The following is a 14,814-nucleotide window of genomic DNA, read 5'->3' as shown; positions in this document are numbered from 1 at the left end:
TTGAGGGTCAAGTCAACTGGGAGGTAAGTTTGAATGGAGAAAAACTGGAGGAAGTGAAGTGTTTTAGATATCTGGGAGTGGATCTGGCAGCGGATGGAACCATGGAAGTGGATCATAGGGTGGGGGAGGGGGCGAAAATCCTGGGAGCCTTGAAGAATGTGTGGAAGTCGAGAACATTATCTCGGAGAGCAAAAATGGGTATGTTTGAAGGAATAGTGGTTCCAACAATGTTGTATGGTTGCGAGGCATGGGCTATGGATAGAGTTGTGCGCAGGAGGTTGGATGTGCTGGAAATGAGATGTTTGAGGACAATGTGTGGTGTGAGGTGGTTTGATCGAGTAAGTAACGTAAGGGTAAGAGAGATGTGTGGAAATAAAAAGAGCGTGGTTGAGAGAGCAGAAGAGGGTGTTTTGAAATGGTTTGGGCACATGGAGAGAATGAGTGAGGAAAGATTGACCAAGAGGATATATGTGTCGGAGGTGGAGGGAACGAGGAGAAGTGGGAGACCAAATTGGAGGTGGAAAGATGGAGTGAAAAAGATTTTGTGTGATCGGGGCCTGAACATGCAGGAGGGTGAAAGGAGGGTAAGGAATAGAGTGATTTGGATCGATGTGGTATACCGGGGTTGACATGCTGTCAGTGGATTGAATCAGGGCATGTGAAGCGTCTGGGGTAAACCATGGAAAGCTGTGTAGGTATGTATATTTGCGTGTGTGGACGTATGTATATACATGTGTATTGGGGTGGGTTGGGCCATCTCTTTCGTCTGTTTCCTTGCGCTACCTCGCAAACGCGGGAGACAGCAACAAAGCAAAAAAAAAAAAAAAAAAAAAAAAAATGTTCACATGAGAGATCTGTTGTACCATTAAATAGGCCCATGACATATAGACTACATATGAAAAACTTTCGCTTTTCTTACAGATTGTGAAGGATTTCATGTAATTTCTAAGTTGCAATTGAGTCTCGCAATTTAATCATGTTTGGTCTCGGTACAAAGTCTTATGATATCACGCAGCATCATTCTAGGTTTAGAATTTATAAAAAAAAAAAAATATCCTTTAATTGTACTGTATCAGGTTTGCCGAATGTCTTACAGATGATGCAAGTTAAGATACAGTTGTTGCAAGTGCTGACTAAAATAGGACTTTTGATGCATAATGATCTTAGGTTTGGCTTTACCCTTTTGTAACATCTGTATCAGAATTCATTGTGAAGAATTCCTGCGCTTTTCATTTTCATTGCCATTAGGTTTGGGTATGCAGTAACAATCTCGAGGCAAGTGGCAGTGTGCCAGAGCCGACCCACAGTGAGGCGAGGGCTGCGCCAACACCGCCACACATGCAAGGTAGTAATGCCGAGCTTAGCCGCCCCTCCACACACACACATCTCTCGCTCTGCTTCGTCTTCATAACAGTGGTGGACAGGTGTTACACTAAAAAAAAAAATGATCCAAGTACATCTTGGGCCGTGATGTGCAACCCATGTTAGTGAAGAGTACAGATAGTGCCGACTGGGGTACCATTTTCTGTAAATAGACCCGAGTGTTTGCGAAGCAATGCCACCCAACAAAACGGCGCACACTCTACGGGCATTCGCGAAGGACAAGGTTCTGTACAATGTGTGTGCCATTATTCTAGACGAGATTTACTTTGGTAAGGATGAGAACTGGGAGGTATATGGTCCTCCTGCCTTGTCGGTACGGCTGGGGCTGGTGCGAGATATTCTTATCAACTCCCTCACGCCGGGGATCCTGGAAGACTTGCTCAATACCATCTTGTCTCGGGATGAGGCTATAGAAGCCACCGTCAGGTACCTGGCTCTCCAGCTGTTGCTTGTAGATGGTGTGAGGAACTTAACTGTCGGGAATTTTCCCGAGTCTTATTATTCCCTGGTGTTGGAGGCCACGGCCAAAAGCGGGGAGTGTCTTCAGCACCTTGACTTCCGAGGGTTGTGGGTAAGGGAAGAACACAGGTACTCCATGATCAGGACTCTACGTAAACTTTCTGAACTCAGACGACTGACTCTACGATACAACTGCGACGACGAAATGCTGGCCACCCTGGGGAAGTACTGCCACAAACTTCAGAAGCTTGACATGTCTGGTTCGCGAGCCATCACTGAGACGGGTCTGCAGAAGCTGTGTGACAATCCATCCCGCGTCGCCATGGGTCGACTTACGCAAACTTTGCAGATTATAGACCTTGGTGGACCCGGCGCTGGAGATCTGCCCGCTTCATATGCCAGCTATCTGCTGCTCACCCTGCCTTACTTAGTGAGTCTTGGGTCCTACGAACACACAGGCGCTGCAGTACAACTGGCTTACGAGTCGAACCCGAACAAGAAGTTTGAGCTGTGCTATCTACATGACGATATTACGACTGTTGACCGATTTTCTGTCATGGCTAAGGCGTGTCCTAAAATACAAGCCATCTACTTAGACAGTCCAAAGGGCACTGCCATTCATTACATGGAATTGTTTAAGGACCTACGTGAGATCAAATTGAACAAAGTGAGATGGAGTGACATGGAAATAATGTTAAATAAGATAGGGTCAAGAGTGCGAAGTTTATTCTTATTAAGTGTGTTTGGTCAAGTGGATCTCATTGAGCTCGGCAGACTCTGCCCCAACCTTCTTCGTCTCGAGATTCATAGTGTTTCTCTCATCTGTTCCGAAGCCACACACACCAGCGCTTTTCATCAAGTCCGTGAATTGATTATATATACAAGTCAGATCAGTACTCTGTGCATCAAACTTATACTGAACCAGTGTGTGGGTGTCGAACACTTGTGTCTAGGTGAGTGTGGGCAGCTGAGTGACGATGCCATTATCACTAGCCTGATGGACCATTCCCTGCGGGAGGCGCGGGAGATCTGGTTCGGGGTGGCGGAGAACCTCAGTATGCGAACCGTCGAGGCGCTGCTGGAACACTGCCCTAAACTCACCAGCCTGGGGAACCTAGCAGCCTGGAGCGTTCATCCTACCGACCTGGACCTCCTCCGTGTCCAGCTGTTGCTCACCAATACCGACCTCACTCTTCATGAGTACGGTCCGCAGGAGGACAACGAGTGGATTCTGGTGGTGAATATCTGACATTTGCCACACCACACCAGCTGTTCCACGTCGGGTTTTTTTTTTTTCATGTTCCCCTTCACATAAGATGCCAACACACGATCAGCTCTGCGACGTCAGTTGATCAAGGGATATTTACATATCTTCCATTCTGAAAAAATTGTCAAAAAAATGTATTTCAAATTGTTCATCTCGTTATCACAGTCCTATAGAAAGATGCACTGTAAAATAAACCTATGTACTTCAAAACTGTTCTTACTAATTCATTTAGTTATAGTTTGACTGCTATACTTTGGAAAATTAATTCTTGTGGAGTAGCCGATTCTCATGAGAATCGGACGAGCCCTCAGACCAAGCTTTCATTAGGTTTGTTGGCGATATAATCTATGTTTCCAACCCTCTCAAAAAAAAATGGCCATCTTGACATTTGTATCACAGGAAAGTTAATCATATTGACAACTCAAGCAGGTTTTGAACTTCCCGCCGGAGCTGAACACTATTACGGCCATGACATGTCGAGCAAGGATTCGAACAATGTAAACAACATGGAGGGTAGATTCTGTGGTAACCTACTGCTGACAAGAGCTCAAGAAGATGACGAATTTAAAGGGAAAGCTTTCCAGTGAGGTAAATTTTTGTGACAGTAGTACAGTTGGATGTATTTATAGTAATATTGATTACAGTAGACTAATTATAGTCAAACCAAGGGGTAATAGTGCAAAAGGATATCTAAGAAGTAACGAGGCCAGGAGTCTTGGTTTGGACAATTTTGAATTCAAAGATCATATTATCAAAATTAAACCAGATTTTAAACAAAAGAATCTGGTCGTGATCACGGTTGAAACTGCTCACACCCATTCTTTATCTGTCATGTGGACAGACCTTTCCATGGTTTAACCCAAACGCTTCACACGACCTGGTTCAGTACATTGACAGTACGTTGACCCCAGTGTATCGCATGGTTCTGATTCAGTCACCATCTCTGTTTCTCTGTATGTGTTTGTATGTATATGTGTGTGAGTATATTGCACACAGACACACACACACACTCCTCACTTTATGTGGGATAATTGTTTGCAATGTCGCTTTTATGTAAGAAGCCTGCCTCTACCAGTCCTTATTTTTATGTTGTCAGAATTCGTTAATTTGCGGATGTGTGCAGTGGAAAGTGCGAAATAACATCAGTGAGTGTTAGCGGGTGGAGTAAGCATGGATACATGGAGCGTGCCAGGTCCCCACCAATGGGTTGGTTTCACAGTTACCACCATTATGTGTGGAGCTATGCTACTTGTGTGACTTGGAAATGCCTACTAATGTGATTTACCTCCAACCCACTGTGTTTGTTAATATGGCATCCAAACATCTAGCAACATCCACCCCAAAACCAGCGTTAAATAGAAGAAAACCACTCTTATCTTAGAAATGAAAGTAGAAATCTTATGACATACTGATGCTGGTAAGGGAGCGTCAGCACTTGGGCATGCTTACAACCTCGGTGAACTTACAATCTGCAACATAAAGAAGAATGCACAGAGTATTTGAAGTGCTGTTGTCCATTCTCCTTCACTGTCAGCCATGGTAACCCAAAGGATTAGAATTATACTTACAGAAGAGATAGAGAAAATGTAGAAAATGTAGAGAATGAGACAGTGAAGAAAAGCAGCCTTAGTAACCTTCAGCTCAGGTTTAAAGCTCTGAAGATTTAAGATCGTTTTTGTAAAGAAGATATATAGTTGAGCCAGAGCCATTTCAAGCAAGTAAAGGATGGCTAATTAGTTTATTCAAAGTCAAAAGTTTCATAATGTGGAAGTAATAGGAGAATCCGCAAGTGCTGACCATGAAGTTGCTGCACATATCCCATTTCTCTCTGTACATTTATTGGTTTGCTATATGTTATTTCTCTTTGTGCGAGGTTTTTATAGAATATAACCATTGCATAAAGCGAGGGATGGGTGGAAATACATTTGCAGAAAGTACACAAGTAGTGAGTGTACACGAGATGCAGGAAAAAGACAGAAATGGAAAATACGAAGTTTCAAGTGCTTTTGTATACCACATGGTCAAGTCTGAGTATAGAAGAGAACCAAAGTATAATACACCAGCTACCACTGGCTGGGGACAGATACATGGGTCAAGAAACAGGTAAAGGGATCACAGCACAGGTCACCCTTGACAACCTTACATCTCTTTAGAACAAATTCAGGTTATATTTAAAAAAGATTTATCTATAAAATTATCTGATTTATGTAATCCTACATTTTGAATCATAGTGATATCCATACTATGTTTGATAAGAGAGTGTTAAAGAATATTTCTATGAATTTTTGTGTTATTACATGTGACATCCTTAGAATCACTCCAGTCAATATGATATTTTGTTTAACTTGGAGATTTTGATCACTAAATTTTGTAGACCAATGCTAAGGTTATCACATACAAAAACTTAAAAATTGATAGAAATATCATTGAATTGTTTCGTATCACAGTATAGATATCAATATTAATCAAAGAGTAGGTTGATATGAATGAAAAAACTTTATAAGTAAAAAAATATTGCAGATATGTTTGCCAGAACATAGGTTAACTTTTGTAACTTGAGAGAGGTGAGGTCAGTGAGGGTGACCTGTGCCATAAACTCTCTCCCTGGTTCTCTTAATCAGTATTCAATGATAACAGTGTAATACATGAAAGTGCTTGACACTTTGTATTTTCTGTTTTCCTTTTCCAGCAGATGATTGGGGGATGTAGAGGAGAAAGCAGCAGATCAAGAGGAAGGTGCAGGAGTTGATAAAGAGGGGTAAATGAGAGTTGGAGTGAGCATGTATCAGTAAACTTTAGGGAGAATAAGATGTTTTGGAAGGAGGTAAATAAAGTGCAGAAAAAATGAGAGAACAGATAGGAACATTGGTGAATGGGACAAAGGGGAATTGGTAACAGTTAGTGATGGAGTGAGGAAGAGATGTGAGTGTTTTGGACCGTTGAATGTGTTTGATGATAAGAGTGGCATATTTAGGGCATTTCGGTTGGGATGGTATGCAGAGTGAGAAAGTCGTGGAAAGTAGTTTAGTAAAGAAAGAAGAGGTGGTGAAAGCCTTAAGATTAAATGAGGCAAGGTAGCTGGAATGGATGGTATTGCAGTGGAATTTATTAAGGGGGTGACTGTGTTGTTGATTGGTTGATAAGAGTTTTCACTGTTTATATGGATCATGATGAGGTGCTTGAGGATAGGGAGAATGCATTTGGATCATGATGAGGTGCTTGAGGATAGGGAGAATGCATTTATAGTGCCGCTGTATAAAGGACAAGGGAGATAAAGGCGATTGTTCAAATTACAGAGCTGTAATTTTGTTGATTGTACCTGGTAAGTTGTATGGGATGGTATTGACTGGAAGGGTCATGGGACAGAGCAACAGATTGGTTTCAGAAGTTGTTGAAGATGTGTGGATCGGATGTTAGCTTTCAGGAATATGTTTGTGAAGTACATGAAGAAACAGTTGGATTTGTATGTGGCATTTATGGACCTGGGAAAAGCTTGTGATAAGGTTGATAGAGATCCTTGTGGAATATCTTAAGACTGTATGGTGTGGGAGAAAAGCTGGTAGAAACTGAGAAGATTTTATAAAGGGTGCAAAGAATGTGTATGTGTAGGAAGAAAGTGAATGGTTTCAAGTGAAGATTGATCTGTGGCAGGGATGTGTGATGTTACCCCAGTTGTTCAATTCGTTTACAGATTGGGTGGTAAGGAAGGTAAATGCGAGAGTCTTGGGGGGGCAAGTATGCAATCTGCAGGGAATGAGAGGGCCTGGGAGGGTGAGTCCGTTGTTGTTTGCTTGACACAGCACTGGTGGCAGATTGGAGTGAAAGACTGCATCAGTTGGTGACTGAGTTAGGAAGAGGATGAGAAAAGAGGTGTGGAAGTAAATGTGAATAAAAGTAAGGTGATTAGGAGCAGCAGGGATGAGAGACATGTTAGTTGGGGTGTGAGCTTGAATGGAAAAAAAATGGAGAAAGTGAAGTGCTTTAGTTACCTTGGAGTGAATAGAGCCATGGAAGCGGAAGTGAGTCGTAGGGTGGGTGAGGGGCAAAGGTTCTGGAAGAGCTGAATGTGTGGAAAGAGAACATTATCTGGGAGTGCAGAACAATATTACGTGGGTGCGAGGCTGTGCAGAGGAGGATGGATGTTTGAAATGAGATGTTTGAGGACAATATGTGAAATGGTTTGATAGAGTAAGTAATGAAAAGGTAAAAGAGATGTAATAAAAAGTGTGGTTGAGAGAGCTGAAGAGTGTGTGCTGAAATGGTTTGGACATATGGAGAGAATTAGTGAGGAAAGGTTGACAAAGGGGATTTATGTGTCAGAAGTGGATGGAACAAGGAGAATTGGGAAGACCAAATTGGAGATAGAAGGATAGGCTGAAAATTTTTTTTGAGCAGTCAGGGCCTGAACATGCAGAAGGATGTTAAAAATGCATAGGATAGAGTGCATTGTAACATTGTGGTATACAGGGATTGATCTGCTGTCAGTGGACTGTACCAGGGCATGTGAAGCATTTGTGGTAAACCATGGTGAGGTCTGTAGGGTCTGGTTGTGGATAGGGATTACGATTTTGGTGCATTACAGCTTGAGAATGGGTGTGAGTGGTAGCAGCCTTTCTTTGTTCTGAGTGCTACCTCGCTAACGTAGGATATGGCAATCAATTATGAAATATTTTCATCCGTATGGTTGGTGTTACAGCTGCCCCAAAACTTTCAGAAGTTTTTTGTATTATGATAACTAGGCTAGACCCATTTCCCAAAATGAGAGGTTTTGTAAACATGAGATGAGGAGTGTAACTACTGGAGTTACTGTCATGTGATGAAACTCCCATAAGAATGAGCCATGCTGCATTAATTCTTGGAAAAGGTATGAATGATCTGACTGAGGGATTATTTTAAGTAACAAAACACAAAATAGTCTCCACCTCAGTGTTTTATGGACGTATTGAATGACAGCTCATTGTTTATTATTATTTATGGTGATATAAATGTACTCGGGGATAAATGCTTGAGATACACCTTAATTCTTGTTTGGTTTTTGATACAGTCTTGATAATTCATTTTTGAATGACAGTGGAAATTCCAAACTATGGCAGGACTTTGATTCTGCACCATTATTGGTCATATCACCTGTAGGCCCTTCAAGTCTTGAGATGCACATGGTTCTAAAGTGGGCAGAATGAGTTTAGCTCCATTGGTGTCTAGAGATGAGGATCAGGAAGAGTGCTTCACCTACTGTTTTCAAAATCATATTTGAAACATGCAGAAACATTCTGAAATTCTTGGTGTGGGACATACTAGTAGATGAAAAAAAGACGAGTCAAGATCATACAGAAGTGTCTGTGGATAACATATTTAATGTTAGGTTTAAAATATAGGATGTGGTGTGCCACAAGGGTTATAAAGACAGGAATTAGCTCAGAAAATACAAAAAGAATTGGATGATATCGAGATAATAGATCTAGTGTTACCCCTCCAAAAAAAATTATAGTGTTCACTGCAACAGGGTAAAAAGTAAGGAAAAATACCAGTCATTTATTGGTTGCTTATACATCCCAGTGAATAAACCCAATTTACCAAATGTGAAAATCAATTATTACTAGAGGCAGTATGTCTGACTGGCAAGCCAGGTAAAGGAATGTAGGTATGTAGGCCTATGGGCTTGACTGATCAAAACTAAAACAGTGGAGCTTGGTTCGAGTCTGAAGTATGGAGATAGGTGAAAGTCCAGAATCATAGCGAGTTAAATGTAAGTTATAGTTAGTAGGCAGCCACTGACCAGGGGTGGTACATTACTGGTACTATCTGCCTGGGTATTGGGAGGGTTAGTGATGGCTGTGTAGGGAGCCAGTACTTAAGACATTGTAAAGTTGCACTCCTTTGACACAGGTAGCTGTCTTTCCTATCTGCCTCACCCACACATGGACTGCTGGCATTCTGTCCACAAACTTACAATCCCTTGTCACACATAACACTTGACAGCACTTAACTCACACAATGCATTCTTTGTAACTAGTTTCCTGCAGCGAGTGCCATGCTTTAGCCCTGCATTTTTTGTTTTGTTTAGCAAAATGGTAGAAACATTGGATAAAATTATTAGATAGGAATGTTAGACAGGAGCATTAGGTAGTAGTAGGTAGGAACATTAGGGATAAGAAGTAGGTAGGAACATTAGTTAGGAGCCTCTGTTAACACCACTAGAGTTGCCCTCTCCCAGTGGGCTGTTAAGGTTGAGGCCCTAAAGGCTAAGAAGTGGCACTGAAGTGCAAAAGATATGGAGACTGTTTTGCTGTGGATATAGGTTCCCTTTTGTCATTATATCAGTTTTATCAGAGTATTTTTCACTCCTTGTTATTTGTTATCATAATACCTCAACATTCAGTTCATCCATTCTATTTTCCAATGATATGCACAAGTTTCTTAGAGCAGTACAAGCATGGTCCCCTATGAGTTTGAAGGTTTTAAAAGTTCTTCCTTTATGGCCTCTGTGTCATGACATTAAAAGTGCCTAATTTGCTTCTCAATGTTGTTCTGTATCAATCCAAAGATGATATATTAAAATTTAGGACAATTATGGCAAATAATACTCATAAACTGTAAAAAAAAAAATTTATTTATATAAAATATATATAAATATATATGACAATATATCAAAATATATTTTATGAAAAAGAGCTTACATAACGTAACTATCACATCTTTAACATCTACAACAAATTGTAAGACACTGAGTGCAAGCAGTTTATGGGAATATCAACAAATCTGATTAAAATATCAACTCCAACTTCAAAGTCCTTGTTATTATTTAAAAAGAACTTCAAACTGTGATGGAAAATATTTATTAGTTTTTTCAAAATCATATCTGAAATACAAAAAGATTCTGCAGTTCTTGCTGTAGGATTTATCAGTACATCACTAAAATCAAATGGGGTAATATCATGGAAGTGTGCCTGCAAATAACATATTTAATATCACATTTAATTTAATATTATGCTTAAAAGGATGTACTTTCCTCCTGTACCACAAAGATCACTGACAAATTAAGTTATAAAGGATAGGAATTAGTTCAGAAAATAAAAACCTATACGATAATACATAGTTAATATATCTAATAGTACCTTTCCTAGAAAATTACAGTATTCACTGCAACACATTGAAAAAAAGGTAAAATAAAGAACCAAAGTCAATAGTGGTTGGAAAAACACCTCTGTGAATAAACTTTAATAACTAAATGTGAAACTCGGTCATTACTATGGAGGTAGCATGTCTGGCTTAAAAACTCGGCTTAAGTACTGCTTGATCGCTGTTGCACGGTGGACAGAAATGCAACCCTTTTCTTGGATGACTCCCACAGAGCTGTTAAAAACCGATGAAATATTCTATTAGTATGTGAAGAACATAAAACTGAAGCTGAATTTCTATCTCTTATTCAAAGTCCATATTCTTTCAGCCTCTTTTACTCAATACTATCTATATATCTCTAGCTATATCTTTGATGCCAATTAACTTTGGGAACTTCTTCAAGGGATGTACAGAGCATCAGATTGGGGAAGAGCAGTGTGGTTTCAGAAGTGGTAGAGGATGTGTGGATCAGGTGTTTGTTTTGAAGAATGTATGTGAGAAATAGAAAAGCAAATGGATTTGTATGTAGCATTTATGGATCTGGAGAAGGCATATGATAGAGTTGATAGAGATGCTCTGCGGAAGGTATTAAGAATATATGGTGTGGGAGGCAAGTTGTTAGAAGCAGTGAAAAGTTTTTATCGAGGATGTAAGGCATGTGTACGTGTAGGAAGAGAGGAAAGTGATTGGTTTTCAGTGAATGTTGGTTTGTGGCAGGGATGTGTGATGTCTCCATGGATGTTTAATTTGTTTATGGATGGGGTTGTTAGGGAGGTGAATGCAAGAGTTTTGGAAAGAGGGGCAAGTATGCAGTCTGTTGTGGATTAGAGAGCTTGGGAAGTGAGTCAGTTGTTGTTCGCTGATGATACAACGCTGGTGGCTGATTCTCCATAAAATATATATATATGTATATATATATATTCATACATATATATAAAATATATATATATGTATATATATATATATATATATATATATATATATTGTTTTGTTTCATAATATTCGTCATTTTCGGCATTAGCAATGTAGCATTAAAAACAGAGAACTGAGCCTTTGAGGGAATATCCTCACTTGGTCCCCTTCTCTGATCCTTCTTTTGGAAAACTTTTATTTTATCACTTAGCTTCTACTTCCCGCGTCAGTGAGGTAGCGCCAGGAAATAGACAAAGAATGGCCCATACATGCACATATACCTATCAACATATACACATATTCATACTTGCTTGCCTTGCATGCATTCCCAGTGCTACCCCCATCCCACAGGAAACAGCATCGCTACGCCCTGTATATATATCATACAAACCTCCAACTGCCAGGTTTAAAGATGGAGTGATAATGATTTTGTGAATGGGGGCCTGAACATGTCAGGGTGTGTGTGTGTGTGTGAAAGGCAAGCACAAGACAGAATGAACTGGAATGGATGTGGAAAGGGAGCTGCACATGACAATTGGAGAACTGATGCAAGCATATACAGCCTTTTTTTCACCTGTTCATTGTGTTACCTTTCTAAAACGAGAGACAGTGATCAAGTATTAAAAATAAATATATAATTAATGACTACCCTAGAACCAAATTCTGTGAAAGACATGGTGTTGCCCATCACTTCTCTAAAGGTAATTGTATCCCAAGGCTGCACTACTTCCAGTAATAGGGAAGCAAAGACTCCTTTGGAATGAGACGTCAAAGAACATCTAATATCAAAGGAGTCCATCCCGCCCTTTTCACTGAGTGTAATGCTGCCTTGGGCTGCACAAGCCCCTGAATGGGGGCCTTGGGGTTATGTGCCCAGGACTCCCTTTGTGAAAGGTTTCCTGGGATTGTATCACAAGTGTAGTAATATTATGTATACAATGATGATTACTGCTCTTACCTGTTAACCATTTCTTTAACTGTTCTGAAGTTATGAGCCAAGCAGACAGCTGTAGCATAGTTGATACGGGGTAGTGATCGATAGAAATTCACCACCTAAGAAGAAAAATCTTTTTCAGCTCCCTTGACACACAAAAAATTTATTTTAACCGAACTTCCTCTATTTGCAAAATGTCTTGTATGTTAGTTGCAAAGTAAGTTGTACACTAAATTGACTGGTGTCAACTAAACTAAATCAAAGACAATAACAGACAGCGAGTTTGCAAACTTTCATGTTTAGGTAATGAGCATACTTTCTCTAAATGGGACTTTTCATGAATAAAATTTGTAATGACTTTCCAGGTAATAGGTGTCCAAATACTGTGATGTTGACTATAGTAGTTTTTAAATCCTTAAACATTCAGGAAATCCTTACTAACTGGCAAATCTTTTCAGAAAACCTTATATTTAATTATCTTTTGAACTTAAAAACTTCATACAACTGTTTTCAGTGGAATTTGGGTGTTATCCAAAATTTTACACAGCTGCTCTAGTGGTCATGCCTTTGAAGTATACATTATATGTAATTCAAATAGAAATTATCCTTACATGCTGATGTATCATATACATGTAGGTTTATTTTTTTTTGTTTTGTTTTCCTTTGAATATATTTGCTTTAATATTTTGCTAACTAAAGTATAACTTTTCTGAATGGGTTTCTATTAACACTAATTTTCAGTGAAATTGGATGGTACATATAGTACCATTACAAAGGTTAAAGATAAATAACCTTGAAGAAAATTAATCAACATACAAAATACTTTTATGGTGTGAGAGAAAGAAAACTAGTGACTTACCTGTTGCACCTCAGTAATGTGTTCTGGAAGCACAGGAATCCTATATCCCTTGGCTTTTTCTTGCTCTGCTAACTGCCACAACAAGAAGGTCGTCTCCTCTGTGAAATAATTTTTGTCTTACTCTGCTTCTAAGCCAAATATGTTGCAATTGGCCTTTCTTAATATGCAGTAAGTAAAGCCATAACTTTCATGAAAACTATTTTTTTTTTTTTTTAATGTTTGAGTAAAGGATATAATGGTTTTGTATCATAAATGCTTGATTAAGTAAAAACCCAAAGTGTTGAAAAAAGTTGAAGTTCTAAAGGATACAGGTGCATCATAACCGATTAATTAACCTGTAATTTATTAGATAAGTTCTGGATCTTTAATAAAGAAACTGACACCTAAACATTCTTTCTTTCATCCTGACTACCATTTTCTGCATTAGGGAGATAACACCAGGAATAGAAGAGGAAAGGCCACAACCACTCATATCCATTCTTACGCTGTCATGTATACTGCACCAAAACCACAGTTCCCTATCCACAACCAGTCCCCACAGAACTTTCCATAGTTTACCCCAGCCGTTTCACATACCCTGGGTCAGTTCACTTACAGCATGTCGACCCCAATATACCACATTGTTCCAATTCTTATTCTTGAAATAAAAGATGATTATGTATCATATATGTAAAGAACAATCAGTAAGCAGTAGTTGGCAGGCAGCCACTGACCTGGGAGTTATATTACTAGTACCATCCACCTAAGTATCAGGTGGGTTAGAGACAACTGAATAGTGAGCCAGCACTTGTACGGCTTTCAAGTTGCACTCCTCTGACCCCGATATTTGTCTTTTCTTTCTGCCTCACTCACATGTGGACTGCTGGCATTCTGTTCACAAACATACAATTGGATTGAAGAAGTAGGAAGAAACATTAGTCATGAACATTTGGTAGAAGTCGTAAGCAGAAATATCAAGCAGGAACATCAGGTAGAAGCAGTAGGATGGAAAATTAGGCAGGATCATTAGGTACAAGTAGTCAGTAGGAAAATTAAGTAGGAGCCTCTGGAAGCACTGTGCAAGAGATGCCCTTTGCCAGTGGCCTCTTACACGTGAGGCATTAAAAGCTAAGATGCGACACTGGAGTTCAACAGTTGTGTAAACTCTTTTGCCATGGCTACCCTAATGAAGGAGTTCCCAGGAGGAATGGGCATCAGATATATATATATATATATATATATATATATATATATATATATAGATAGATAGATAGATAGATAGTAGAGACCAATATGAAAGTTCTGGAACTTTAATAAAGAAACTTGTAAACATTTGTATTTTCAAATTAAATGAGGTTCATTTATCAATTATGTCATTACCAATCCTTTCCTGGAAAAGCATAACAAAAGCTCTGAAGTATGGCAGACTTCCCTCTCTCTAATGCACATCTATGATCTATTTATAATGAGTCATGGACATTAAGTCCCTTTCAAAATCAAGTCAAAATATCTAACAGAGTAATCATCTTAAAGGACTATCTACTTGATATCCACAAATCATAAACTGACTCAAGTCAACCAATTAAGAAACTCAATGCAGTCCCTAACCATTAGTCACCCGCATGTCAGTTTACCAAGGTCAAAGTAAAAAAAAAAAAGCTTAAAAGCTCAGTAATGATTTGGAAAAGGGGAGTAGTTTTAGTTGGGCCTGGTTATGAATGGGGGACTTTTTTTGATACACGACATATGACAGCTGGAGAGTGGATGTGAGGAAATGAGGCCATTTCTTTGTCTGTTCCTGATACTCATAAAATGGGAAAAGGCAAATGCACAAAGGAAAAAAAAAAAAGCACAAACATGAGAAACCATATAGATGATGAGATATTTGACACATAAATCTAC

General features: G+C 39.4%; 2 protein-coding genes across 3 annotated transcripts in view; one reads left to right on the top strand and one right to left on the bottom strand.

Annotated features, from left to right (window-relative positions):
• Positions 1-820: 820 nt before the first annotated feature.
• Positions 821-3,319, top strand: LOC139754633 (uncharacterized). The gene has a single exon (XM_071672138.1). The coding sequence runs from the start codon at positions 1,556-1,558 to the stop codon at positions 3,089-3,091; it is 1,536 nt and encodes a 511-aa protein (XP_071528239.1). The 5' UTR covers positions 821-1,555; the 3' UTR covers positions 3,092-3,319.
• A 6,340-nt stretch (positions 3,320-9,659) lies between these two features.
• The window catches only part of Fancm (FA complementation group M), a 62,123-nt gene continuing 56,968 nt past the window's right edge, over positions 9,660-14,814 (bottom strand). For both annotated transcript variants that reach the window (XM_071672116.1, XM_071672126.1), the window contains 3 exons: positions 12,934-13,031; positions 12,099-12,193; positions 9,660-10,462 (listed from right to left, as the gene is read on the bottom strand). In XM_071672116.1, the coding sequence (XP_071528217.1) occupies positions 10,357-10,462; positions 12,099-12,193; positions 12,934-13,031 (299 nt within the window). In that variant the 3' untranslated portion in view covers positions 9,660-10,356. The remainder of the gene's footprint in view (positions 10,463-12,098; positions 12,194-12,933; positions 13,032-14,814) is intronic.

Source organism: Panulirus ornatus, chromosome 2, assembly GCF_036320965.1.
Source record: "Panulirus ornatus isolate Po-2019 chromosome 2, ASM3632096v1, whole genome shotgun sequence".
NCBI classification, from domain to species: Eukaryota; Metazoa; Arthropoda; class Malacostraca; order Decapoda; family Palinuridae; genus Panulirus; species Panulirus ornatus.
Note: the sequence above shows the minus strand (reverse complement) of the source record. Positions and strands in the feature narration are given on the sequence as shown.

What these genes read in the sequence shown, in the direction of transcription:
- LOC139754633 (XM_071672138.1), top strand. Translation starts at nt 1,556, where the DNA reads ATGCCACCCAACAAAACGGCGCACACTCTACGGGCATTCGCGAAGGAC.